The sequence below is a fragment of the Zootoca vivipara genome, chromosome 1, assembly GCF_963506605.1.
Source record: "Zootoca vivipara chromosome 1, rZooViv1.1, whole genome shotgun sequence".
Taxonomy (NCBI): Eukaryota; Metazoa; Chordata; class Lepidosauria; order Squamata; family Lacertidae; genus Zootoca; species Zootoca vivipara.
Window position 1 is genome coordinate 49941051 of NC_083276.1, and position 27780 is coordinate 49968830.

Sequence of the window (27780 nt, forward strand, 5' to 3'; positions counted from 1 at the left end):
TGGCAGTGGATTCTGCTTGGAGCCTTAGGCTGGGCATACTCAGACTAGATGACCAACCAAGGCACACTTAATCCCTTTCATACACCCTAGCCCTTTTCCTGGTTGAGTTTCCAGTGGGATTTGTTCCCCTCAGGGAGAGTATTCTACAGCTGGAACCAAACTTGCCTGCTTAAGAGGCTTCCTAAGGAACTTTCATCCTGTGCTGACTCCATCTTGTCTCCCCGTGGCAGGCAGCTGTGCCCGCCAGCCAGCCCGCTGAACGGAGAGACTCATTCCTACCTTGAAACAATGACACACCTGAGTTGTTTTGAACAATAAAAAAAATCGCAAACGGCACATGTGTGCACGCCACAGAGAGACAGAGTCAGCACTGTGACATTTTTGACCACATGCCAAGGGAAATGCTTCTACAAAGGTATTTGTGTCGATGTGAAGAGCGACTGTCCTTGAGGCGGCAAATGCTTGACAAGGCCCTTGGAGGGTAACGTTGCAGCAGGCATCTGCGATAGGGGGATATTCCTGTACTGGGGAGTCTTTCAGAGGCCATGTAGCTTCTTATAATGTAAACAGGGTTCCCTTTCATTTGGGGTTGCTTTTTTTTTTTTAGACCGCAGTGTCCTCCTAGCTCCAAGCACTTGGTTAAAGGAGATGCCCTTTACTGAAGAGATTTTTGGTTCCTCTATAGAAGCATTTCTCAACCTTGGGTTCCAAGATGTTGTTGGACTACAGCTCCCATCATTCCTAGCCAGCCTGCCCAGTGGTTAGGGATAATGGGAGTTGTAGTCTGAGAACGTCTGGGAACCCATGATTGGGAAAGGCTGCTCTGTAGGGTAGGAATGGGCAACAGGTGACCCTCATCATGATGTTGGACTCCAGCTCCCATCAGCTGCAGCCAGCATGGACAATGGTCAAGGGTGATGGGAGTTGTAGTGCAGCAAGTGCTGGAGGGCTGCAGTTTCTTCATCCCTGCTTATAGGGGCTGGGGGAGGGAAACTAGAGACCTCCCCGCTTGCTTCTGCTCCAAGTGCCTGTGGGCATATCGAGAAGATAGCCACCGAGCTTTGTAAATGGACTTAACCTCCCTTCTAGTCGGTGTCGTCGTGGAGTCCTCAGCATGTGGGCTCCAGTGTACAGTGTACAGCCTAAATCCCAGGATATTCATGATGTCCAACACAGAACAACCCATTCCAGCTGTTGCTCAGCTTCTCCTGAGCCCAGAGGGTGCCTGCACCCTCAGGCACGTCAGCGAGAAATACAGATCAAGGACCTGGCATAGACTGGGCCATTGTACACAGGCACAGAAGTCTCCGTCTCATGGTAAAGGACTCTCGGCTTGGGAGACACCATTGTAGTTGGCCAAAGGCTGCTGCTTCATTCTGCTGGGGAGGCAGCCATACTGCCACTGCCTTTAGAATAATTTGCATCATGTTGCCCCAAATGCCTTGCAGGTTTTTTTAAATTGTTACAACTAACAGCGGGCCCCACTTAAACCAATAAAGTAATTGAAGTAAATATATTAGCTCCTTGGGTCATTTTTGGGGTCCTCTTTCAATACCCACATGCAAGCAGTTTAGGCATATGGTGGATTAAATTTGAAATTATGAAACAAGGATGGGGTGTCTCTGTGTGTCTTTTATTAAAGGAGTGCAAGAATCATTGTCGATTGACAAGGATGCCAGACTTTTCCTCTCCAGCATGGAATGTGCTGAGCAAACTTTGCAAGCTTCTTCTGCTGGGTCAAGGGAGGAGAACTGCCCCCCACAGGAGCCTACAAACAATCCTTTCCTATGATTAGAGAGTTCCTTGGGTAAAAGGAAATGGATGCTTCACTCAGCCAAAGTAATGGGATGGATCTGGAGAGGGTGACTCTCTGTCTAGTTTTCATGGCTTTGGGACCGAGCCTGAATGAGGTCCTCTGGGACCCCTGGAGACTCAACCCGCACTTTGACCCAGGTTAGCTGGGCACTGCCCTGTACGCTGTCTGCCCAAGGGAGCTTCCCCTGCCCCAGAGTCTGTTTCCAATCTTCCTGCAGCATTTCCAGCCCTGTGCAGGTCTGGTAGCAATTATGCCGCATTAACTGAGGAATTCTAGGGAGCTCAAGCGCCTGGGGCAAGGATTTTGTTCTGATCAGCGAAGGGGTGCACTGGGGGGAGAGCAAGGAGGAGGGATGGGCAGGCATTCAGGCAGCTGTCCCTGCAGGAACACAAAGACCCTCAGAGGCCCCTTTGTCAATAGGTACTGACTGGGCAGCAATGCCTGCACTCCCGACCATGTGGAGGCTATTTTGCTGGCCTCAGCAGAATAGCCGCCTAAACCTACAACAGCTGCCTCCACCAAGAGGTTGAGAGGTTAGGGCAGCTTCAGTGCCAAGAGTTCCCCAATCTAGGTCACTTGACCCATGTGGGGGAGGAGTTGCAGGGAGGCAGAAGGGCAAGCTATGTCACCATCGAAGTAAGAGGCTACTGGGATACAGGGATATAGAGAAAGATAAGGTGCGGTGTGAGATAGCGTGAATCTGAGCAAATCCTAGAAGGGAAGACAAAATATATTTTGCACCAACCCAGCTGTTATAAATGGGATTAGGTGTCTGCAGCTTTTCAGTTTAGGCAAAAGGTAAGAGAGAATATGGTAGAGGTATGTAATATTATGCAGGCACAGAGAAAGTGAGAAAGGTCAGGAGGGCCTGGATAGCTCAGTTGGTTAGAGCGTAGTGCTGATAACGCCAAGGTTGCACGTTCAATCCCCATATTTGACAACTGCATATTCCTGCATTGCAGGGGGTTGGACTAGATGATCCTCAGGGTATCTTTCAACTCTATGATTCCCCCACATCTCATAATATTAGAACTCAGAGCTAACCAATGAAGCTGAACGTTGGACAGGCAAAAGAAACTAACAACGCAGTTAAACTATGAAAACCACTCCCACAAGAGGCAGCAACGGCCACCAACTCGGATGGTTTTGAAAGAGAATTAGGCAAATTCGTGGACAATAAGTTTAACAGTGCCTGCTAGCCCTAATGGCTAGACTCCCACTGCCAGATTAGACAATGCTGGATTAGACAAGACCTGGCAGACTCTTGTTATTAATTTAAATGGATGCCCAATAGCTCCAAGCTAGGAGCATAAGAAATGAATGGATATCAAGGCAAGACTATTGATCCACGTGGCTCAGTATTGTCGATATTGTAGGCAACTAGCAGGCTACTCTCCAGATGTTGTTGTTGTTTAGTTGTTTAGTCGTGTCCGACTCTTCGTGACTCCATGGACCAGAGCACGCCAGGCACTCCTGTCTTCCACTGCCTCCCGCAGTTTGGTCAAACTCATATTGTACCACAATAGCCATCATCCTTGATCATTGGTCATGCAAGTCCAGGTTGACAGTTCACCAAATGGAGGGTTCTTCCTGGTTTACACTGATTGGCTGTGGCTCTCCTTGATTTCAGACAAGTGTCGTTTCAGACCCAACCTGGATATGGAATCTGCAAGGGGCCTTTTGCAGGTGCAACGGGCACTTCACCAATAAACTAGAACTCTTTCTCATTGGGAAACTGGCCTAAAGCTGTTTCTGCAAAAGAGGTTGGAGCATGCCAATTTGGACATACCTGCTGTAGATGTTCTCAACTATAATTCCCATCAGCCCCAGCCAGCGCTGGGAGTTGCAGTGCAAAACCTCTGTAGGGCAACAGATTGGCAGAGGCTATTGTAAGTTTCTAGAGCTCTGAATGCAACCAAACGTGGCCAATGTATCAACTTCTTCTTTCTAGCACTTGTTAAGAGCAGCAGAAAGCAATGCCACATAGCTGCCAAGTTATCCCTTTTTTAAAGGGATTTTCCCTTATGCTGAATAGGCTTCCTCGCGAGAAAAGGGAAAACTTGGCAGCTATGCAATTCCAGGAGGTCCACTTACCCGAACCCACCCATTCAGTTCATGCAACATAAAATATGGCATTTTATTGAATTGCTTCCCAGGTAATTTTATTTAATTGACTTTATGCACTTATAGATTTTACCTTCTGTAGAAAAAGAAATACAACACTATGCAGTTGAGAAACTTTTTTTAAAAAAAGAAAATCATGTTGAGAGAGAAAGCAGCAAATGACTTAATAAGCTTTTGACAACACACCCAAACAACTCAGGATAGAAATGAGTTGAAGGAATCCAGGGAGCAGCTGGTAAAATATTCACGGCATTTGCACTCCTGCTTTCTTAAATGTTTGTGAGGCGGGGAAAGAGGAATGCCATGCCACCTGCCTGTCTAGTTAATTGGAAGCCCATGACCTTGACCCAGTAGTAATCTCTGGTTCCTGCCATAACGAAAGTAGCAGCTTTGTGGCACGGAGAGCATGAGGAATAGGTGTGACTACTTAAAACACAGCAAAAAAGAAGGAAGTGGTCCTGGAAAGGGGAAGTAAGCAGCCTTCAAAGAATTAAACAGGCCCACAAAATGGAGGGCCGCTGCCAGACAACACGACCACAAGCCAGTGGAAGTTGCAATGATCTTCATACAAGAATTCTGTATGAAAGGGAAATATTGCTGATGTTTGCTGCTTGTTAAAAATAAAAAAATATATATGTTAAGTGCTTCTGCACATGAATCATTTCATAATGAAGCACCAGCTCTCTGAAATAAAATGTAAACTATATTTCTTAAAATGAATGGGTGAGTGATCATCCGTGAAAGACACTTAAGACATTTCTCCACACCGGTAAAATTTTGGGTTGATTACTTGTTTGTTTTTTGTTCTGTTTTTTTTTAATTTTTATTGAAGTTTTTATCTCTACAAAATAACAGATAGAAATGTTTACACATATGTACATGTTAGTAACACAAAGCATCCCACCACCTCACCCCCCTCCCATTTACTCCATTTGGTGCCCATTTACTCAACACTAAATTGCTTTCCTTGTCCAGGGCAGATGGGATGAGAAATCACCTAGTAACACTTGGCTTGGTTTAAGATGCAAGGTTAATTTCTGCTGTGGGATTTAGGGTCCAATTGTGACAGCCATGCAAATATGTGCACAAGTTACTTACTAGCTGACAAATAAAATAAAATACCATTAGTCTCCCTGCTCACACATTCCCTCTCGGACATTTGAGGTACAATCAATGCCTGAAGGAATCCACTCTCCTCCAGTTTAGGAATGCTTCCTTCCCTTGTTACCTACAAGGTATTCCTAAGTTGGCACAGGCAAGACTGCATTGTCTTCTATAAGAAGCCCAGTCAAGAATCAACACTGAGGGCGGGATGGAACGAATGAGTCCCATCAGTGGAAGCCCTGTCTAAAGGCTATGTTTTGCATGCAACAAGGCTCCCCCCCAAATCTTTTAGCTGCCCCATACCCTGAAATTGGCTTGGGGGGGGAGGATGGGAACAGCATGCAGCAGGAGGAAAGGAGTGACTGTTTCATCTAGCAAGCCAAAATGCTTGCGCTGACAGAACGATCAGACAAGCGCAGTGCGGAATTCCTCCCCTTAATTGCTGGACTGGATAAAAATCATATAAGAGTTCGGGCAATTAAGGGACAAAGTTCTACCAGTAGTGGACAGGGTTAAAGCCATTTCCGCACCGTATTCACACAAATCTCTCATGGGCAGTTTGACAGCAAGATGCTCTGAAGCCCTACCCCACTGCTCGGACAGTTTCTCACCAGTCAGTCGAATGTGAGGGTGGGTGGGGAGAAGGCTGCCCTGAGATCCCCCATCCTCAGCCCAGTGCTGCTGAGCCCATTGGCAAAAAGAAGGGGGGGGAGCCAAGTAGTGAAGAAAATGGGGGTGCAATAAGGCAGAAGGGCCAAGGAGGGTGTGTATGGCCTTGGAGGAAACAACAGCAGGAGAACCTGTGGACCACCCCTCCTACTGCAGGGGAAATTCACACTCCAGAACACCTACAATCCAGTCTAAGAGGAAAGGCCCTCATCCTGCTTTGTTTAACTGTCCTTGGTCTTAGTTCGAGCCCTTTTTTTACCAGCCGAGAGGCAGGCAACTCAACAGAGACTTTTGCTGTGACAGACCATTTGGCTCTGGAAAGCTGACAGGTATCTGGAGCTCAACGCCATATCACTCGAGTTCTCCTTGGCAGAGAAACCCTGTATTTATTCTCACCTTGCCCAAAGCGGTTGTTTTAAATATCCCCAACGTCAAGTTTGTTTCACTCCATCGGCCTAAAAAAAAAACCACACACACAACAGGGAAATCTGAATGGACAGCAAGCTCCTTACCCCAGCCCTCCAGTCAATGTCTGTCAAATTTTTCCTGGCCTACTGAGCGTTGTCAAGCTCGAAGTGGCGGCCATCCTCCAGTGACAGCTCAGAGTGTTGTTGTGCTCCTTCCCACGGTGGCACTGGGCCCAGCGCGGCCTGGCTAGCTGCGATCCTCCTACACAGCCAGTACTTCTCTAGCACATGGGCTTGCAGCCCTTTGACATAGAAATGCGGCCTAAACCACCACCGCCACCCCGCAAAAAAGAGGACTTTCCTTTTTTTTGTAAAAAGACTTTTATTGGAAAAGAGGGGGGCATTGTAAAAAGCAAAGAGGGCTTACCCAGCACCAGTAAAAGGAGGACAAGGCCACAGTGTCTCAGCAAATATAGAGACAAGAAGGGACAGAAGGAATGAGGACATCGTGACTGAAAAAGATAAAAGACAATGCTCTCTAGGGAGATTTTTGGGTGGCGAAGGAAAGGCAAAAGGTGGTTTGTTGACCAAAGGGCAAACACAGCTCATGGAAAACACACACATACACCTTCCAGATGGTCTGCTTATGAACAAGCCTGTACTGGAGATATATATACTGGAGGCAAAAACAGACATTCACACACAGCACCCCGGGCAGCAGGCACGGATTTAGCCCCTTGTGAGTCTGAAGGGCTCAAAGCGACACCAAAGTAAGTCCTACTGCACACAGTCGCCTTATGAGGAATGTATGGCAGGCATGGGGCCCTCCCCTCCTCATTAACTCCCCCCTTTCCCCTCCCCTCCATTACACTCTCCAAGTCAGTTTCCTTGGCTAGCTTGATTTGAAGTTTTGCCTATGTGGAGTTGCATGGGGGACTAGGAAACCACAGGCCTCGCTGCTAAGCTTGCAAGAGAGAGAGAGAGAGAGAGAGAGAGAGAGAGAGAGAGAGAGAGAGAGAGAGAGAGAGAGAGAGAGAGAGAGATGCGCCAAAGGGCCATATGGCTTCAGCCAAGGAGCCCAAAGGTGAAGAACTCTATCCACAACTTAGCAGAGCCCAGCCCCATCTCAAAACGCATCATGCGGAATTCCGGGGAAACAAACCAGAGCAAAGAGCACCGAGATGCACAGATCGGGAGGAGGGAAAGCATGGTTAAAAAGGAGGCGTTACAGGGAAGGCAAAGGGCGCTTTCTTCACGACAGGGTGGGCTTGCTCCCTAGGAAACTAGTGATTAGAAACGGTATGTCAGTGAAGGGCAAGGTTGTGGAGGCAGAAGAGGGGTGGGATGTGGCAAAAGGGCTGTCAAGCTGGGAGGGACCACGCTGGAGCTCCAAGTGGTGTGTGTCCAAGAGGGTTCAGGCACCATGCCCTGAAGACAGTGGGGCTGCATCCATCGTTCTAGTCCTTCCCCTTTCCTTTTCTGGCTGCTTGAAACAAATGGAAGATCATTAGTGCAACACAGGGGCCCCACATTCTCATTTATTTCTGTGCTGGTCTGGCATTTACTAGCACTCTTAACATGCCAGTTGACCGCTAGTCTCCTGGACTTGCATTAGCATACAAGCTATGCATCTGGAGCACATCCAGTCTTGTCGCTTTTTGGGTTCCTCCTGTCTGGACACTTGCACTTGCCTTGCAGGTGGAACGATTCTACCATTTATTTACATCTCACTCTCCATTCACACAAATGCACCCCTGTGGGACAGACACTGTGGGCTTTAGATTCCTCTCACCACCTGAAGCACCGTGTAATTGCAAACTTGTCATTACCTGGGTGCTTGTGAACTATCACGGGTGTTTTCTTGTAAAAGGTCAGCATGTATAAAGAGACCAGTGAGACAAACACTCAGCTTATGAGTCAGCTGTAGTTCTCCAAGCAATACTGTGTTGCCAGTGTGTTTTAAAGCAATATGGCAATTGCATAGAAAACTCCTCCCTAACACAGAAGTTATATCCTTCTTGGATCATCAAGAGCAATGCGTGGGAAACTATCTAAGGCAGAAAAAGGGAGTCTAAGAGCTGGGACTCACCTTTGGATTTTGACTTGGCCTTAGGAGAGCAGGGCTTGGTCACTTGTATAGTTTCCTGGCACTCGGCATTGTAGAGGGCCTTCTTCAGAGTGCCCGAACGGGACTTCAGACCTGTTGCCGAGTCACAACCACCCCAGCTCTCAAACTTATACTTGCAATCAGCTAGGAGAGAAGTTAAGAACCATTAAATTTGTTATAGCAAACAAACAATGGTCCTGTGCGTGAGATCCCATAGAGCAGGGGTGTCAAACTCAAATTCATCGGGGGCCGCATCAGCAGTTTGGTCACCCTCAAAGGGCCGGTTGTATCTGTAGGACTATGTGTCCACTCTTTATTATCATAAATTATTGTCACTGCATTCAATTATTAGTTTTTTGTAATAATGTAAGTAATAACTAGCTCTGAAAGCAGAAACATAGTCAGAATAATGGTAAGTAGATATTCAAATGTACAATTATTGTACAATTTATTGAAAAATGATTTTTGGTAACTGCACTGGGTGGTGGAGGCTCGCTAGGGTTTCATGCAGGACCTTTGCAGAGCTACTAGTACCTGGAGATGCTGGGGTCCTTCTGCATGCAGGACAGATGTTCTGCCAGTGAGCCACCACCCTTCACCAAAGGGACTGGCTGAGGTTGACTCACTGGAGCTGCTCTCCTGGTTCCAGGGTTTAAGGGCCAGAAGTATAAAGCAGCATCCTATGTTTCTGAGGAGAGGGAGGGGAGGGGAGGGGAGGGGAGGGAGGGAGGGAGGGAGGGAGAAAGGAAGGAAGGAAGGAAGGAAGGAAGAAAAGAGGGAGTGGGAGGGAGAGAGGAAGGAAGGAAAGAGGGGAGAGAAAGAAGAGTAGGAAATAAGGAAGGGAATAAAGAAGAAAAGAAAAAGAAAGAGGGAGAGAAGATGGAAAGGGAGAAAGAAGGAAGGAAGTAGAGGGAAAGAAAGAATAAGAATGAGGGAGAGGAAGAAAGATGGGAAGGACGCAAGGAAGGAAGGAAGGAAGGAAGGAAGGAAGGAAGGAAGAAAAGAGGGAGCAGGAGGGAGAGAGGAAGGAAAGAAAGAAAGAGGTGAGCGAAAGAAGAGTAGGAAAGAAGGAATAAAGAAGGAAAGAAAAAGAAAGAGGGAGAGAAGACAGAGATAAAGAAGGAAGGAAGGAGAGGGAAAGAAAGAATAAGAACGAGAGAGAGGAAGAAAGAAAGGGAAGGGGGGGTCGCTGCCTTGATTCAGCGCCAGAAAAGAGCGCGAAGAGACCCAGGGGCAAAAAGCATTTCCCGTGCAGTGTGAGGCAGCGGGTGTCTGTTTTAGGAGAAGTGCATAAAGCCTCAGAGTTGCACGTTCGTGAGGCTGAGCCGCTGCTGAGCTCACGTTCATGAGGCTGAGCCGCGGCAGGAGGAGGATGAGGTGAGGCAAGAGGAGGCGGAGGCTTGCCGGGTCGGTGCCCGGCAGCGCCGTGCGGAGAGTCCCGAGCCTCTGGGACGCAGCAGTGCTCTGTAGCATTTTGAATCCTCCTCCTCCTCCTCCACACGGCGCTGCTGGGTGCTTTGTCTGTGCTTCAGCAGCAGCAGCCGTTTCCAGGCGCCGAGCCGTGGCAGGAGGAGGAGGATTCAAAGTGCTACAGAGCACTGCTGCATTGCAGAGGCTTGGGACTCTCCGTGCGGCGCTGCCGGGCACTGACCCGGCAAGCTGCCTCCTCCTTCTCCTGTTGTGGCTCGGGGCGCTCCACGCAGCGCTGCTCTGGCCGCCTTTCTACCCCCCCCCCGGCCCCAGCTGTTTGTTGGCGCGGCGCTTCAGCAGCAAGATGGGTCCCGCTGGCTGGGGGGCTCGGCGGGCCACATGAAGAGGTCTGGCGGGCCGGATTTGGCCCCCAGGCCTTGTGTTTGACACCCGTGCCATAGAGCGTTCACCATGGCTATCTACTAGATATGCTATGAATCATGTCCATGTGGCTCAAGAATTAGCAGATCTAAATGTTATTGGGACTAAATGTTAGCCGGATCAGGGTAAATAGATTGGCAGTGACTGCTGCACAACATTGTCATGGAACTAGGAACTTTGTGGTTTGTAGGCCTGACTCTTTAAAATACAACACCAAACAAACAGGTAATTTTCAAGGGCCTGATGCATGGATAAACACCAATGCAGCATAACCACACCTCTTGTATATTTTCCTATCTACTGTAAATAGCAAGCAAACAAAGGGGAGGAATCCACAGTGGAGGGAAACAGGAAGCTAGCACTCACTGCCAAACCTCTCCTCCAGCCAGCCACAACCTAATTCCTCACTAACCTAAATAGAGAAGAAGCAGACACAGGAGCATGGAAGTAACCAGGAAGTGTTTATTTAATGATAATTACCAGGTGGTCTGGAAGGAGATTAAGAGAGATTTAGAAATATGGAATATATTAAAATTATCGTTCTGTGGAAGAATATCAGTGATTAAAATGAACATATTACCTAAGATGTTATTTCTATTCCAAACGATTCCTTTAATCAAGGGTACAGGACAATTTAAAGAATGGCAAAAGGTACTTTCAAGATTCATCTGGCAAGGGAAAAAAACCAAGGATAAAATCTAAACTATTGATAGATAAGAAAGAGAGAGGTGGATTCTCTGTGCCAGACTTGAAACTTTATTATGAAGCATCCTGACTCTGTTGGTTGAAGGAATGAATAATATTGGAAAATACAGATTTATTAGATTTGGAAGGATACGACAACAGATTTATTTGGCACTCTTATCTCTGGTATGACAGCATGAAAGTCCATAGAGGTTTTACAAATCATGTGATAAGAAGATCTTTGTATGAGGTTTGGGAAAGGAATAAAAACCTGTTGGAGAGGAAAACACCATGGTGGATACCACTGGTGGAGGTTCTAACTGTAAAGAAGTTGACTACAGAAGGGAGGTGGGCACCTATGAAGAGATCCTAATGAAAACTGACAGAGGTTGGAAATTAAAGCCGTATGACCAAATTAAAGATGTTTTTACAGGTTGGTTAAAATATCACCAAGTAAATGATGTGTTTTTAGGCGATAAGAAAGTGGGATTTGAAGATAAAACATCTAGATTCCAAATCGAGCTGTTGAAAAGCAGAAGCAAACTATTATCTAAAATGTATAATTTCTTGTTGGAATGGTTTACAAAAGATGAACAGATGAAGGAAGTGATGATAAAATGGGCAATGGATTTCGGGTACAACATTGAATATGATGCATGGTTGAAATTATGGAATGAAAGTCTAAAGTTTACAGCATGTGTTACTCTAAAAGAAAATGTAATGAAAATGATGTATAGATGGTACCAAACACCGGTTAAGTTGGCTAAAATGTACAGGATAGGTAACAAAACATGTTGGAAATGTAAAGAGAAAGATGGAGATTTTTATCATATGTGGTGGACATGCGATAAGGTAAAATTGTTTTGGGAAATGATTTACAATGAGTTGAAAAAGATGTTAAAATACACCTTTAGCAAAAAGCCGGAAGCTTTTTTGCCGGGTTTAATGAGGGAGGAAATTCCAAAGGCAGACCAAATACCATTTATGTATGGAACAACAGCGGTGAGAACATTAATAGCCCAAAAGTGGAAATTACAAGAATTACCAACGATAGAGGAGTGGCAGACGAAGATGATAGACTATGTGGAACTGGCAAAACTGACTTGCAGGATCCAAAACCAGGATGAAGCAAAATTCCAAAGAGACTGGAGTGAATTTATTGACTATATGAATAAAAACTGTAGAGGTTTGAAGACACTAGCAGGATTGAAATAAATCCTACGACATGGAATAGAAGAGACTGTGAGATGTAGAGGGGAAGAAGGAAAGCCTGATGGCAGGATGGAGGGAAGTCACAAGCTCGGCAGAGCAGTGGGAAAAGAGATGTGTTGATGAGTGTTGGAATTTACTGTTTTTTGTTTAAATTGAAAATTAATAAAAAATATTTCAAAAAAAGGAAGTAGCTAGGAAGTGGGAATAGCAAGACAAAGGGAATGTGTGAGGTGTGGCTTAAAAGTGTAGAAAGCTTTGAGTCAGCATTCAAGCCACTTAATTCTCTGCTCAGATCCAAGCTATTTTCTGGAATCTATTCCTGGATCCTCCTGGATCCCACTGCCCTGAGAGTTGTTGGGAAATGCTGGTATAGCAGGAGTTGCTCAGAGTATTGGACTGAGTATGGACAGATAATTTGGTATCTCAACAGAAGGCAAGCGGCGTGGAAGCTGTACATTATCTCTTGGTGATGGCAACCTTTTCAGTGGGACCCAGATAAAAGGGACTCTGCCCCCTTACTGCCATCACCATCTTGTTTCCCTTTGGATCCAAGACCCCCTACCAGAATCTCTCTGGCCTTCAACCATATTCTCTCTCAGCTAAGGAGTAAGGTAGAAAGGTAGAGTGTGTGCTTTGCACCCAGAAGATTCCAGGTTCAATTCCCTGGCACTTGCAGGCTGGATAAGCCATCTAGGCAAAACTGAGCTTGAGGGACTGATAGTCCAAATTGGTATAAGGCAATCTCATCTATGCTCCTAAGCAGAAGGACAGTCTTCCCCAACCGGCTGCCTCCAGATGTTGTGGACTTCAACTCTCATCAGCCCCAGCCAGCACAGTCAATCGTCAGGGATGAAGGGAGTTGCAATCCAACAACATCTGGAGTGCATCAGGTTGGGGAAGTCTGCTTCAAATGAATGACAGCTGCCAGAAACCACAGTCAAGTATCTCTGCGGAAAGCCCAGTTGCCTTCAGAAGCCACAGGATGTGCTTCTAATGCAGAAGTGCTGGATGCAGAACAAGCACATTATCAATTGCAAACTCATTGTAAACAGTAAAAACCAACACTGCATCAATGTCAGCAGTAAGTTAGCATACGGTGTGCACATGACACCCCCCAAGACTGCATGCACACTCCTCGCTAACTGCCTGCAATCATTCCAGGCAAAGAACCACAATTTCTCCAGAATTTGTTAGCCAGGGGACTGGCTGGCTTCCCAAGGTCCCATTTAAGACTAGTTACAGGAAGGTAGCTGTGTTGGTCTGCCGTAGTCGAAACAAAAATTTAAAAAATCCTTCCAGTAGCACCTTAGAGACCAACTAAGTTTGTTCTTGGTATGAGCTTTCGTGTGCATGCACACTTCTTCAGATACACTTAAACGGAAGTCACCCTTATATATAGTGAGAGGGTGGGGAGGGGTATTACTCAGGAGGGTGGTGGGAATGGGTGATTGGCTGCTAGGTGTGGTAAACCTGTTGACGACTGTTAATGTCTGCAATTGGTCTTACAGGAAAAAGCAATGTGTGAGATGCGAGATAAGAATCCAATGTCTCTATTCAGACCAGATCTTTCCAGTCTATTTCTGAAATTCTTTTGTAATAAGACAGCTACTTTGATATCTTGTGTAGAATGTTCTGGTTTCTCAGAGAAACCAGTAGGAGAACACTTCAATCTCCCAGGACATTCTATATAATATTTCAAAGTAGCTGTCTTATTACAAAAGAATTTCAGAAATAGACTGGAAAGAGAAGTTGCTGAATTGCAACTTATTACCAAACTTAAAACCATAGAGCATAGCTGCCAAGTTATCCCTTTTTTACAGGGATTTTCCCTTATGCTGAATAGGCTTCCTCGCGAAAAAAGGAAAAACTTGGCAGCTATGGCATAGAGAGATCTGGTCTGAATAGAGACATTGGATTCTTATCTCACATCTCACCCCTTGCTTTTTCCTGTAAAACCAATTGCTGTCGTTAACAGTCGCCAACAGGTTTACCACACCTACCAGCCACTCACCCAGTCCCACCACCCTCCTGAGTAATACCCCTCCCCACCCTCTCACTATATATAAGGGTGACTTCCGTTTAAGTGTATCTGAAGAAGTGTGCATGCACACGAAAGCTCATATCAAGAACAAACTTAGTTGGTCTCTAAGGTGCTACTAGAAGGAATTTTTTTTTATTTTGTTTCCTTTTAAGACTGGTGTGTCATTCCCTAAGTCTCACCCTTCTCTCTCTCAGAGCAAGACTCACCTCCAAATTCCTTCTTCCAGTTGCAGGGGATCTTGCACTTGAGTTTCTTGGTCTCTTCATTGCAAGTTCCCTCGCGGAAGCCAACACCACAGTCTTTGCTGTTAGGGATGCAGGGACCCCAGCGCCATTCCTCACAATCAGAGCCATTTTTCTTCACCTTTTCTGCAGTGGTAATAGGGGAGCCGGCAATCATTACAATGCACAACAAACAGCCTTTCCCCCCAGGCTGCTGGAAGGCATTAAATGCAGCCCCTGCCCATGCCCTGCAAGCAAGCCCTCAGAATATCAGGCTGCAGACAGGGCCTCATCCCACTTGCTAGCCAGAACTCTCCTAATCGGCTCACCTTTCTTATTCTTGCCAGCCTCAGAGGATGCAGCCAGAAGGATCAGAACCAAAAGCAAATAGAGTCCACGGACCTGCATTCTGTAGAAGGAAAGGATAAGGAGTCAACTCGTGCATCAAAGCCCTGCAGTGATGGCTGGTGCTCAATGAAACTGTTAGGGTGGAAGGCAGGGAGGCTAACAGTAGGTGGCGCCAGAGCCAATGACAGGAAGAGAAACACAGATCTAATTTTGTCCCCATCCACCTTCTCCCTGCTGACTTCTGCATTGGCAACATTAAGAGTACGGAAACTGAAACCCAGAAGGTTTGGGAATCAGTTATCAGTACGGGCTGTATGATTCTCAACATATTTTGAGCAAACAGCTCTCTTTCTGGGGGCTGTTATCAATGGTACTTTCTTTAATAACTGGCACTAAAGGACTGGCAACCTCAGTTACTTTTGCAGAGTGACTCAGTTTGGAGCAAGGAGATACAAACAGTGATCTGACAAAGAGCTATTTGCCTGAAACACACCGAGAGTAGACCCACTGAGGTCCATTAATTTCAATGGGCCTACTCTGAGCAAGACTAGCACTGGAGACGGCCCACTGGGATTAACACAATGCCTTTGAGAGCATTTCTTCCCTGCCATTGCTGGGGTGTCTGCCTTTTCTTGCTCTGTTGTGCTTCCCTTTTTTGGTGTGTTGTGCCACTTGGCAAGCCCGCACAAGGCCTGCACTTACTGAGACACAAACATGCCATTCCCACAGTGATGCGAGTCAATGGGCACTTTTCCTCACAATGAGCCTTTGGCCTACAAGGTAAAACAAAATGACGTTATTCTCCTGCACCTATTGAATCCTGCAGGCCTATTGCAGAAACTGAACAAGACTCGGGGCCTCTCCCCCTTTTAATAAGCAAATAAATAATCCGAGGAGCATTACAAACTTTCTACCCCACCCTGATCTCTGACACCCCCCTTTCCTAGACTGCAAATCTAGAGCAACGAAGTGGAAACTGGGAAAAAGCAAACCTGCCAAAGGGATTTATGCTGCTGCTGCCTTTCGGAAGCCAGAAGGCTTCTGCGGGCTGGCAATAGGGAGGCCCTGCTCCCCACTCCCCTCAAATGCTCCCACATTTTCCTTCATTTCCCACTGCCTCTTTTATCTGGTGCTCAGCAGGCTACCTCGCCGATGCCAAAGCTTCCCGAGGTCGGGGGGATCTCAGCTGCCATGGAATCTTTATCCAGCTCAAAAAGAATCCAGGGTGGGAAAAGAAGCCCCCAACAGGCAGAGATTTTGAGAACTAAAACAGAAGATTAAAAATAAAAGCCCAACACAATTAGATCTCATGTGGAGCTTTAGAAGGCAGGCTGCTCCCCCTGCTGGCTCTCTTAATGTCAGCCTATTACCATATCCCCACAAAAGGTCTATCTATGGAAACAAGGCTCAGCAAGAGAGCGCAAGCAAGAGTGTGCCCGTGTGTATGTGCGCACCATAAAGAAGGGAAACTGCAGGTGTAGAGAAGAAGCAGGGAAATGTGTGCACTGTAGCATTGCAGCATGTAGGCTAGGATGTGTTTCTGCCCACAGATGTCAGTACAGTACACCAAGAGATCTGAACTGCCTCCAGGGCAGATGTTGAGAGTGGCATTCAACAGGCAGTTTGGTGAAGCACCATTCATCTATGCCCTAGCTAGAGTGAACTAGTGGCCAGCCTTGCGGTTCTCTTCTTAAAACAACAGCAGCACTATTTTATTTCAACAAAGAGTCTAACGAGAACATTGGAGGAAAGACATTATTTTATTTTTCTAATACCTGGGAACAGATAATAGGGCACGAAAGCAAACCTTACTCACCTGGAAGAGTCCAGCAGTAAGTCTGACCAATGAAATAATAAATGCAAGGTAGATCCAGCAAACTCATTCACCTGGTGCTCCCACACAAAGTGGTGATGGAGGAAAGTGGGGATGTACCAGAAAGCAAAGGGGCTGCTTAGTTCTACAGAATTTGCTAGAGCATCATTTTCTGTATGTACAATGCTTTTCAATGGCACCAGGATGACAAACTGTGAGTATGACTATACCACAGAATTTTGGTAATTTTGACCTTTATTTGATCAAGTACTGGAATGCTGAGAGACTGCACTGCCAACAACCACTGCTGATGTCAGCTGCAGTTCTGCAAGTCCTGAAATGGTTGCAGGGGACCCCAGAGAATAAGCGGATGGCACAAGTTCCATCTGGGTTTAAAATATAGATCCTCCTACTCTCCTCCACAGTATTTTCATCACAAAACTCATAAATTAACTTGGAACAGAGAAGATTGAGCCACACACAAACCACCAAAATTATCCCCCCTTACACCTCTGAATTCTGCAATTTGCATACATGGTGCACATGTTTATGCTTGTTTTGCATATTTTATTCTAATTTCCATAGGCACGAAGCAGGCTATGCACGGTACCAAAGCTCTATCCTTGAACCAATGAAAATCCTGATCAGCCATTTCCTGGTTTCCAAGTTGTCAACACTGTCTGCAGAGCCTAAAGCTTAGAATCTTTAAAAAGATACATAAAAATAAAACGTGATTCTCAATACCATGATTGAAACATGATTTCAAAGCTGCATGGTGCTGCAGCGGAATTTACATAGTTCTATATACTAAAGGTGAGTGGTAGCACTCTAGGCTGAAGCTAAGGCCCCAGGGACCTGGGCATGAGGACTGGAAGCTTAGCTTAGCTGTTTAGTTAAGGCTTCTGGCAGATGATGGATCTGGGGCTTTTGCAATGCGGTGACTTTGCAGACACGGTATCTTTGTTGTGCTGGGGGATCTAACTAGCACGTCTTCCATTACTGTATACGCACTTGTGGGATATTTAATCCTCTTTCCAGTATGCCCACGAAGAGGAGAAAAGTGGGGGGAGGAGAAAAACAGGTTATAAATGGTGCTTTGGATGAGGCAACTTGGAAGTGTATCAGACACAGTCCTTTGCCTCTGCCCCCACTGCCAAAAGCAGTTCAGAGGAACCGACTGCATCGCAAACTGGGATGAAACATGCCGTGCTCAGTGTAGGGGAAAGAAATAGCCCGGAGTACCGAGGGAAAAGAAACACTAGGTCAGCATTTTTGCCCCTTCCCCCACAGTGTCCCCCAGGCAGCCCACTGCAGAGAGCAGCCCTCTTCATTATTCAGGCTCCACTGGGCTCACCTTTTGTATGTCTGTTGCTGTGAAGCGGCTGGATTCATTCTGAATTGAACTGTCACAGAGAATTACACAGGCTGGGGAGCTAAAGGCAACGCCTAAGGGACGAAGGCCACTTCCCCTGTCCCCTTCAGCAGGGGAACTCCCCTCAGGGGAGACAAGGGCCTGTCAAGGCAGAGCCCAAGCCTCTCTTCCTCCCAGAGCCCAAGAGGGCAGGAGCTCAGCACCAAGAGTGATCCAGATTCAAGCTCTTCCATGACTGGAATATCTGACAAGAAGATTTGCCAGATGTGGGTCATGGCGGTCTGAGCCATTTGTCCCCCTTCCAGTGGGAGTTAAGGAGGCAAAGAATGGCTTCTGCTAGGCTCAAGAACAGATACCTAGCAAGTTGAAACCTAAACCATTTACTGTAAAGCTTAAGTTATTTTGGAAAGAGTAATAATATCCCCCTAGGTGGGGGGACACTTTCATTCTGGACCAATTCTCACATTAGGGTTTGCAATCTGGTTGCTGCTTCCACTTGGTCAAGTTATGGTAAGTTTTGAACCAAGCGGGAATTTGATTTATTTGTTACATTTATATTTTGGCTTCGGATCTGTGGGGATCAGAGCCTGGGTTCTTCAATCTGAATTGAACACCCTTAACCGCTACACAATGTGGGCTGGGCAGATGTTGTTCAACTTTCTATGATAGCCCTGTGGCCTCCAAGAAATGCTGGCAGTGATGTCAGAAGTAACCCCATGTTCTGCCAATCCTTGATGTGTCTTCCTGCTTCAGAAGCTGCTGGCATGGCATGAGACCTGGCTGCACAGAGCAGCAAACAGACCTCAAAGGTAACAAATCAATCCAGGCTGAATGTCTCTCCCCACCAAACAGTGAACATGAATTATTCCCCCAGGAGATCCATCTCCAACTTCTTCTTCTTAATATTATCTGAATAATTTAGAATAGTGCTGCACAGCAACCAGGCATGGCCTGAAGGCCAACTCAGCTCACAAGATCTCTGTGGGATTCCTTGTGTTTTTCCCTGCAGCAGATGATATCTGTAATGGCTGCAACTAGTTGCAAGAAGCTAGGGAAATGATAGCCTAAATATGGAAGCAACGGCAATGCACATTAATGTAGGTTTACTCAGTGCACTTCTGTCTTGAATTGGCATTTTAAATCGGATCAGATCCTGGCTTATCCTAATCTGTTTGGATGTTATGGAGAACTCTGACTTAAATGCAAGCAAGATCGCCACACTGAAACCAGCGTATAAAGGAGGGGCAAGGGAGGAGTACATGGCCATAGTGCTTGTTCATGGCTTCATCTTCTACTATATATTTTGGAATTTTACTTTTTCTGTTTTCTGAGCCTTTGGATATTTCTTAACATCTCTTAACCAAATTTTATGTGATTGTTCCTGAGATTCAGGGGCAAGTCTTTCCTGGATAAAACTGGATTCCATTTTGAATCAAGATGGAGAACTGAACCTTTCAAAAATGTGCATTTTTTAAAAAACTACCCATTACAAAATTTCACTAGGTTTTTCTTCTTCTTCTTAGCATTCCCAATCAACATGAGGTTACAGGGCTGCTAGTAAACTATGGTGTATGAACCCTGGGACAAATGTCTGAACCTGGCCTATTTGGTTAAGTGCAAAAGCATCACTAAAATATCCATTTTGTTCTTCATTTTGCCTTTATTCCTCTTCCTAATGCTGCCTGGCTCTTGTTTGCTACAAATTCCACAGTAAGAGCCTCATCTCCTCTGGACTGGCCTATTGCAGTTCTATCATCTTGGTCTCCTGGAGCTCTAATTGTACTTTTCTTCATGCAAAAAGAAAAAAGAAACACAGATAATTATCATCCTCCTTTGACCACTTCAAAATCCAGCAGAAAACTGTTGTTCTTGTTTAAATATGCTCCATGCACTTATTCTGTCCTATGGGATGGATCCTCTGCCCTTCCCTTCTTGGCATCAGCCTGTAGTCTGCTGTTATCTCCAGCTTCAGCAATCTGCCTCCTCTGCAGTGACTGCTGTCAGGAACATGGCCAATCTCCCAAATGTGCAGTGGGAGGGTATACCATTAAAATGTAACAATTAAATTAAGAGCAAACTCAAGGAACACATTTAGCATGTATGCTGGTTGGGGGAGAAATATGTGGCAAGACAAACCCACCTGAACCTGAGCACGTTTGGCTGTGGCAGTGATATGGTCCAGTAGAACTAAGAGTAGTCATAACTAGGGCTAGAATCACAGGAATTTGCTCACCTTGTTGCAGAGTCCATTTTTAAAAAGTAAACAGAATAGTTATATGCAAGTCCTCAAATGCAGACTCTAATAGGATAGGTGAACAGTGGGCAAGGAAAGAGGGGACGACACTAGTTTGCACAGTAAACAAACAAACAAACAAACAGCAAACCAGCCATGCAAGTGACCTGTGTAACTCAATAGCGTTCTTAGAAGTCAGGACTTGTTTTGTGCTCAGCCATCTGCTGAAGGCTAATTCTGGGAGGCTGCGCTTAGTTCTGCATCCCACATCACTATCACCATCCTGTTTGCTGGTAATTGTGGGAGCAGTTGTCTTGCTGCTCCTCAGCAGAGTGCAAGCATGTAGGTCCTTTACCTTTCAAATGAGCTTAGGGTAAGAGATGGGCTGGTGGCTACTGTGAATTCATCTGAAGTGAAGAGAAAGCAAAAACCAGAAGAAGAAACCAGCCTATTCATTCCTTTTCAGTTTTGTACTTCTGTGTGTTTACTAATCTTCCTCTCCCAAAATTTAAACATTTATTTCAATGCTTCTTCTCTCCTCCAACCCTCTTGCTGATCATTTCAAGAATGTACTCTATTCCCTTGTGGGACAAAGCTTTACAAGTCCAACGGTGACACAGAACGAGACAGAAATTAAAGGGAGGGAGCACACCTACTATCAGATATTCTATTGCATGAGGGGGGGCAGGGGCAAGGAGAGACACAGTTTAAACAATCCCAAATGAGAAATTTATTGTTAAGATGAAACTAATATTTCGGGCAATCCCCCCTCCCCTGCAGAACCCTTGATGTTTTTGGTGAGCTGCTCTCCCTGGATCCTCGACAATTCATTATATGCCTGTAGTGTTTAACTTTTACTGTATCCAGGTCTTAAGAGCATACCTCATTTCTGCTAACACTTTCTCCTCACAGGCTGCACATGCTGAGCTGCAGCTGAAAATTTAGACATACTTTGGCAACAGTCAGGATTGTCAAGGATTTGTCTAACCCTGGACCAAGTCCATGGAAAACCTCTGGGTGATGCTGGAATGGGGTCGCAGGTGCCAAACACAACAATGAGGGGCCCTTTCACTTTCCCTGGCCTCTCTTCTCTGCCAAGCAAGATCCGTTCCAGGTGTCACTTCTAACCCTGTTGTCGGCACTTGGAGATTTAGATGCTGCACTGCCTCTTCTCCACCAGATGATTCATCCCACATGCACTGAGCTCCTTCACAGTGGCGATGCAAGATTCTCTACCACTTCAGGCTCACCTATTTACTTGGTAGTAAGTCCCGTTCAATTAGTGGGACTTACTTCTAAGCAAACACAGGACTGGGCTCAAAGTGTCAAAGAGCAGAGTCTTGCTATTCACACCCCTACTAGAGCCAATGTACTTATCTGTTTTCTGCTGGTGCACAGTCTCCTCAAATAAGTGGGATGGTAATCAGCAGGCTCTCCCCTGCCTCTGAGTTTAAGTGCTTACTGCAGTCAAGCAACTTGTATACTGTATTGCCTCTGCAGGGATCTCCATAAAGGATGGGAAGATTACAGCCCTCTCTCCTCAGTCACAAAACACATTGCTGGAGGAGGCATGATTTTTACAGGAACCGTCCAAATCTCTGTCAGAACAGGAAAAACTGTCAAGTCCACATCCATCCAGCTGTTCTGGTTTGCTTTCTTTGTCCTCAAAGGCATCTGCACTTGTTCCAGAATGTAAGCACTGCTCACCTGTCTTACATACAGAATCTCTCAGGATGGGCTGTTCCCACTTTGGGGGATAAAAAATAATCCATGCTTCTCTCTTCCTAGTACATACCAGCTTATTATGCAAAACTAATTTCTAATCACTCCGAGTTCTGCTGCTGCATAAATGTTGTGAAGGAAGGTCAAAGGAGCAAAGGATTAGAAAGGTGTTAGCAGAGCCACCATATGCAATACCTGACCCTGGGAGCGCCGAGTGAATCCCGCAGAGCTTCTTTCTCAAACCTTCCTACAGAGTTCTCCTCAGCCACTATGCCAAGCCAGCCACAGGGCACATAACAATCTATGTGAAAAACTATATAAACTGCCAAATGCTTATTTGTCATGATCATGGCAACCACCTGCAATCCTGTACCCTTTCCTGAGAATACACCCCATTGAACAGAACAGACCTTACTTTTGAGTGGACATGTGCAGGATCTCACCATATCGTAGGCTATGCTTCATGGCCTAGTAGGAACTTGAATAGTTGCCTTCAACCCTCAAAACTAGCACATGATCCACAAGTGACCCACACTCAAGTTTTCCCTTATTTCTTTGGCTCCAGATTTCCTTCACATCAGGCTCATACCCACACCAAACATTGAAAGCACTCTTGTACCACTTTAAGAGTCATGTCTTCCCCCCAAAAATTATAGGAATGGTAGATCATTAAGGCTGTTAAGGAGACCCCTCACAAAGGTACAGTATAGTTCCCAGCATCCTTAACTAGGGCTGCCATCCATCCGGATTTTCCTGGACATTACTGGGATTTCAAAGGCAGAATTGACATCCGGAGGTGGGGGGCAGGAGAGCCATGACTCTTAAAGTGGTACGATAGTGCTTTAAATGTATGGTATGGATGTGACCCAAAGTTCTTTCCGTGGCAAGAATTGACATCCGGAGGTGGGGGGCAGGAGAGCCATGACTCTTAAAGTGGTACGATAGTGCTTTAAATGTATGGTATGGATGTGACCCAAAGTTCTTTCCGTGGCAAGAAACAGTGTTCCTACACAATGCACTGCAGATGTCAATGTGATTACATGCTTATGTGGCAAGCATCATTATTAGCTCATCACCTAACAAGGTGATGAAGGCAGGAATATTTTAAGAAAAAGAGAGGCACCGCTTGCACACAATAAGATAGCGGTGGCATATCATTCAGAAAATGCTTGGATTTATCATGTTAACTCATTCTGAAAGTAGGTGGGAATAAACAGATTCACAAAACTTTTGAACCATTTCACCAACAGTCCTCAGTGAGTTTAGAGAAGCAGGCCAAACTATATAGAGGTTTGAGAGACACAAAGCTCGCTTTCATCACTATGCAGGACTCACATTTAACTTCTTCCCCTGCATACCGAAATGCTGCCAGAACAAAAATTCTTAAACACTGACCACTTTGAAAACCATGGGCTCCAAAACAAGGGACGTATGATTTCTTTTGTGAGTCCATAAGGGACAAAGAAGTTCAAATAAGAGAGAGCCATTAAATTAAAATATAGGGCATTTAATGGCAGCTGCAGCCATTCTGAATTGCTAAGGTGCCCTGGCCACCCACCTTCTTTTTGGCGTTCGCTTCCTGCACTGTCTCGAGAGCAACCACACGCCTTCTCCTCCCAGCCCTCTCCGACCTGTTTTACCATGAGCTTGGGTCCTTTGTGTTTCTTCATCTTTGGACTTGCCTTGCTCCTTCTTAGAAAAATGCAGGAAAAGTTGGCCTCAACAGTCCCCTCATATTTCCATTTCCTAGAGCCAAATGCAGATTCAACAATATGAATGATTCTTCCACTCTCTCCCACCTCCTTTCCCTCAGGCTGTGTCCTCCTGGCAGGTTTCAGGTCCTTCCTTCCCTGCCTCCTCTCCTACCACCTTCTATTCTCAGGCCCCCTCCCCTTCCTCCTGGGGTATACATGGCACAAGCAAAATCTCTATATAAGGCTGCATCCCACCGAGATTCCTTCCCCACTGGTTGGGCATCCATCTGGAAAGAGGACAAAGCTTACCTGGGAGCAAGTCTCACTGAAGTCAATAGGACAAGACTGCATTGTCAAGGAAGAAGCACCGAACATTGCAAATGTTTCAATTTACCTGGGCTGCCCCTACCTAGCATCTATCCAGCAAGAGGGCTGGCACTATTCCCATGCGGCTTGCTAGCCTTGGATGCCCTGAATCAGCACACCTGGCACTTAAAAAAACAAGACAAAATAATCCCACTGGGAGACACACAACTTTAAACAGGGTGGTCACACAGTGAAATCAAAAATATGTGATGCAGTCTTCTGGGTATATGGCATTTCAAGCACTGAAACCAAGGAAAGAGGTGTAGAAGTGATTATATTGTTGGACTTGGAAGACCAGGCTTCAAACCCCCACACAACCATGATGCTCACTGGGTGATCAGGGACCACCCAGTCTAACCTACCTCATGGGGGGGGTGAGGATAAAATGGGGGACAGGGAGAACCACGTATGCCAGCTTGAACTCATTGGGGGAAAGGTAGTATATAAATGTAAAAATAAATTAATAAAAGTGGTGATTAGCTAAAGACGCTAGGGTATATAAGAGGCTTTATTCTCTAAAAGGTGGAGTGAACCCATGGAGGGCTATGCATAACCAGCCTCAGGAATGGTTGGTAAATGGTTGAAAGGCAGACACAGGGGCTCCTGACTAGGGGTGGATGGATCTGTCAATTTGGGTTCTCTGTTTCTCACTTTTCCAATCTTAAATTCAATTCTCTACATTTCTGTAGCAATTTTCTATCTTCTTTTTTAATTCTCATGGAAATTCACCAGTATTTTAGCGTGAATTTCTCCTAATAAATCCATTTTGGTATGCAGTTTTTGCTCTAATACATTTTTTCCAAAGCAACTTCCCCTAATATTATGCATTTTTACGCGTGTTAGTTTACCCAGCACAAGCATTTTCTTTACACCTTTCTTGGCTGGAGAACTGCACTGCAAAATTCAGGGAAGTGTTTCTGTTTATGTATTGTTTCAGAAAGGATGAACTTGGTTAAGTTCAGCTTTGAATGCAAACCTCTACCTCATCCCTACTCTTAACATGACCTTTCGGACAGCAAAATAACAGGAACGCTACCCTGACAGCATGGAAGAAATATTATTACTTTTCTGATGGTCTTCCTTATAGGTTTATCATCACCAAACACAACGGATCAAATTTTAACAAATCATCATGGCATGTGGAGATGCAGAGGCAAATTGGTATCACCACCACCACCATCATCAAGAAACTCAAGGGTAGGAGAGCATTTGGAGACACAATCAGAGGTCTCAACACTATCATGGCTTAAAATCCAGCTTCAAATTCTGCAGAATTCCAAGATTCATAAAGTGACCACTTCCCCCAACCCCACCAACTCATTAGGACTGCAGATTGACATGAAAGACAAGACCTAAATTGTGTTCTTGAACACCCTCCTAAACACCTACTACAGCTACTCAAAAAATCCAAGAACATGGGATGGAAAAAACAGCATCCTTGCAAAAAGAACAATGAATCTAAAGTTGGTAAATATATGACAAACTGGTCTGAATTCCAGCTGTAGAAGTACCGTAGTTTCAGAAGGTTTTTTAAAGGTGCACATCTCTGTGCATTCTGGCCATAGCCCAAGATCCTGAAGAGTAATTTGGGGGGACGGGGGACGGGACAGGAATTACCTCAGTACCTCCTTGTTGCCAAGAGTTTTCAGGCTTTGGGTGTGTGGAGACCATCCCAGAACAGGTGTATGCATCACTGCTGTTAATCTATCTATAAGAAGGCTGGATAAAGATCCACTTCAAAGAAGCATGGATCAAGGCTTGGTAGAGGAAACACACTGAGCTCTGAGGGGAGCCCCCTTTACGAAGGGTTCTGAACCATGGCTGCAACAGCTAGTGAAAGGGGTTTTTAAAGACTTGGCCACCCACTTCCCCTCTCATAAAAAGAAACACACAGTTTGAGTGTGTGTGTGTTCAGAGTGAAACGAGGTGTCCTAGTTTCACTGGGACACTTCCTTCCTGGAACCAGCCATGGGGTGGCGGTGGGGGATGGAATGGCAGACAGACGACAACAACCTTCTCTCATTCTTCTCCAGGCTGGAGCAGATCCAAGTGGAGGGGCTTTTTCAATAGAGGTGCTCAGCTTAGAGCGAAGCTCCACATTTTGCATGAGACGCATTCTTGTGCTCCAAAATGCCTGGCTCCTGCCTGGCTCGGGGCGTTCCGTGCTGAGCGAGGGTCAACTCCAGCAACAACAGAACCAAAGGAGGAATGCACAGCACTGTCTCAATTGCAGCAGGAGAAAGGACCAGCAGCCATTGAAATTCTCCCTCTGTGCATAATCATAAAGCATACCACCGTGGGACTGACTGAATAGAGACCCCACTCTTCTGCTTCCCCTCAAAGAAATAAAAAATCCACAACCACAATTGGCTTGGAACTGGGTGGGATCTTAAGGGCATCTTTTGCAGACCCTTACAGGGATCAGGAAAACCCAAGTCACTAACACACATCTCCAGTCACTAGCAATATTAGCCCAAAGAATCCGGATTAGAGTGTGGCAGACGCAAAGTGAGCTATATGCACTTCTACAGCAATGTCTGGGCAAAAGAAAGTTTACTAAAGACAATAAGCTCTAGCTCACTTAAGTAACTTAGTGCTCCTTCAGCCCTGGTTGTTCCAGTTGCGATCACTTTCAATATATGCTCGCACAATGCAGACTGATCTTTCAGATTGCTTACTATGGAGAGCATGGGTGTGATCTTGTATATGTGATGCCAGATAGTATAATGAACATAGTGCTCAGAACACAAATAAAACAACACTCCCTGGTAACTAAAGGTCGGGAAACACAGGACTCAAGATGTGCATCTGGCACACAGTGGCAGACCCAGAGAAGTCTTCCCAGTCCCACCCTTTCTCTTCACCCTGCAGCACACCGGGTTTTTCTGGGGGAACTAGAAAGAAACAGGTTGGTTCCCCGTGCAGTGCCAGCGCGCCCGACAGCGTGGCGTCTCAGCATCCAGACTCTTGCCGGACTCCCAAAGATCCTGGGGCAAAGAAGTTTCAACCAACCGATCCGGCACGTCGCTTCACCATCAATGTTATCTGGCCGGGCAGGAAACAACCGGCGAAAGGGATCCGCTCTGAACGGCTATCACGCCGCTCCTCTTTCCCGCGTCCCCCTCTCAGAAAAGGTGACTTCGCGCCTCAGCCTGAGCATCATTTCGGCCCCCTTTTTTAAAAGCTGGAGAGGCTCCGGGAGCGGGGGTGGGGAAGTACCCCTTTCATTTATGATGGAGCCTCGTCACCCTCCCGCCCGCCGTGTCGGTGACCAAACGTGCGTTACAGCGTTTACACTGGGCTGGGATGATCTTCGCTCGGGGCTGCTAGAGCAAAAGTTCCCGGGGAACTCAAAACATGGGCGCTTTATGGTGCTGGGAAAAGCAAATTCAAGCGCAGTCAGGATCCCTCTTTCTGGGGACGGAGGCTTTCCTCATAAAGGTACACGAGTCGCTCGGGGTCCCCCACCCCCGCCCCCGCCCTCGGGCACGGCTCTGCGGAGCGCACCTTCCTCCGCCGCGCGCCACTTTAGGCGCTGGCCTCCCCTTTTCCGCCGGCCGGCCGGCAGCGGCGGCGAAGTTTGGCGCGCAAGAAGAGCGCGCCCGGTGCGTGACTTGCCTGGATGGATGCTGCGGGTCTCGTTGCCGGAGCCTGGGTCGCTCTGTCGTGACGAAGGCTGCTCCTCCTGCTTGCCGTGCCGCTCGCCTGGCCCTGCTCCACCGCCCGCCCCGCTATCTGGCTCCTTATCTCGCCTTGCCTTTCCCTTTGTGTCTTCAGAACTAGTTTAAGCTGGTCACATGTGGGCACAACCTTGCGCGGCACGGCGGCGGCGGCGGCCCCTGACGTCACGCCCAGCTGACCACCAAAGGACAAGGTAGTTTGGGGAGCCCAAAGTTACTTCCAAGGCTCCTCCCCCTCCCCCTCCTCCCCCCCTTCCCTCAAGGAATTGGAGACAAAAGGCGGGCCAGCCCAGAGAGGGTAAACTCAAGCTGGGCC

General features: G+C 46.4%; 1 protein-coding gene across 3 annotated transcripts; it reads right to left on the reverse strand.

The window, feature by feature from the left end:
• Positions 1–4557: 4557 nt before the first annotated feature.
• Positions 4558–27648, reverse strand: MDK (midkine). Of its 3 annotated transcripts, none has more exons than XM_035115398.2 (5): positions 27403–27648; positions 14566–14645; positions 14222–14383; positions 8210–8371; positions 4558–7606 (listed from the first exon to the last, which is right to left on the reverse strand). In XM_035115398.2, the coding sequence occupies exons 2-5, from the start codon at positions 14642–14644 to the stop codon at positions 7578–7580; spliced, it is 432 nt and encodes a 143-aa protein (XP_034971289.1). In that variant the 5' UTR covers position 14645; positions 27403–27648; the 3' UTR covers positions 4558–7577. The 3 variants fall into 3 exon arrangements, with proteins under 3 accessions (XP_034971289.1, XP_034971273.1, XP_034971281.1); XM_035115382.2 differs by lacking the exon at positions 27403–27648 and adding an exon at positions 25402–26441; XM_035115390.2 differs by lacking the exon at positions 27403–27648 and adding an exon at positions 25402–26362 and having other exon boundaries at positions 4560–7603.
• Between the last annotated feature and the right edge of the window lie 132 nt (positions 27649–27780).

Coding starts and splice junctions, on each gene's coding strand:
- MDK (XM_035115382.2), bottom strand. CDS start 25,475: ATGCATACACCTGTTCTGGGATGGTCTCCACACACCCAAAGCCTGAAA. Junction 14,384..14,565: donor GGCTGGCAAGAATAAGAAAG/GTGAGCCGATTA, acceptor TTACCACTGCAG/AAAAGGTGAAGAAAAATGGC. Junction 7,607..8,209: donor GGCCAAGTCAAAATCCAAAG/GTGAGTCCCAGC, acceptor ATTTGTTTCAAG/CAGCCAGAAAAGGAAAGGGG.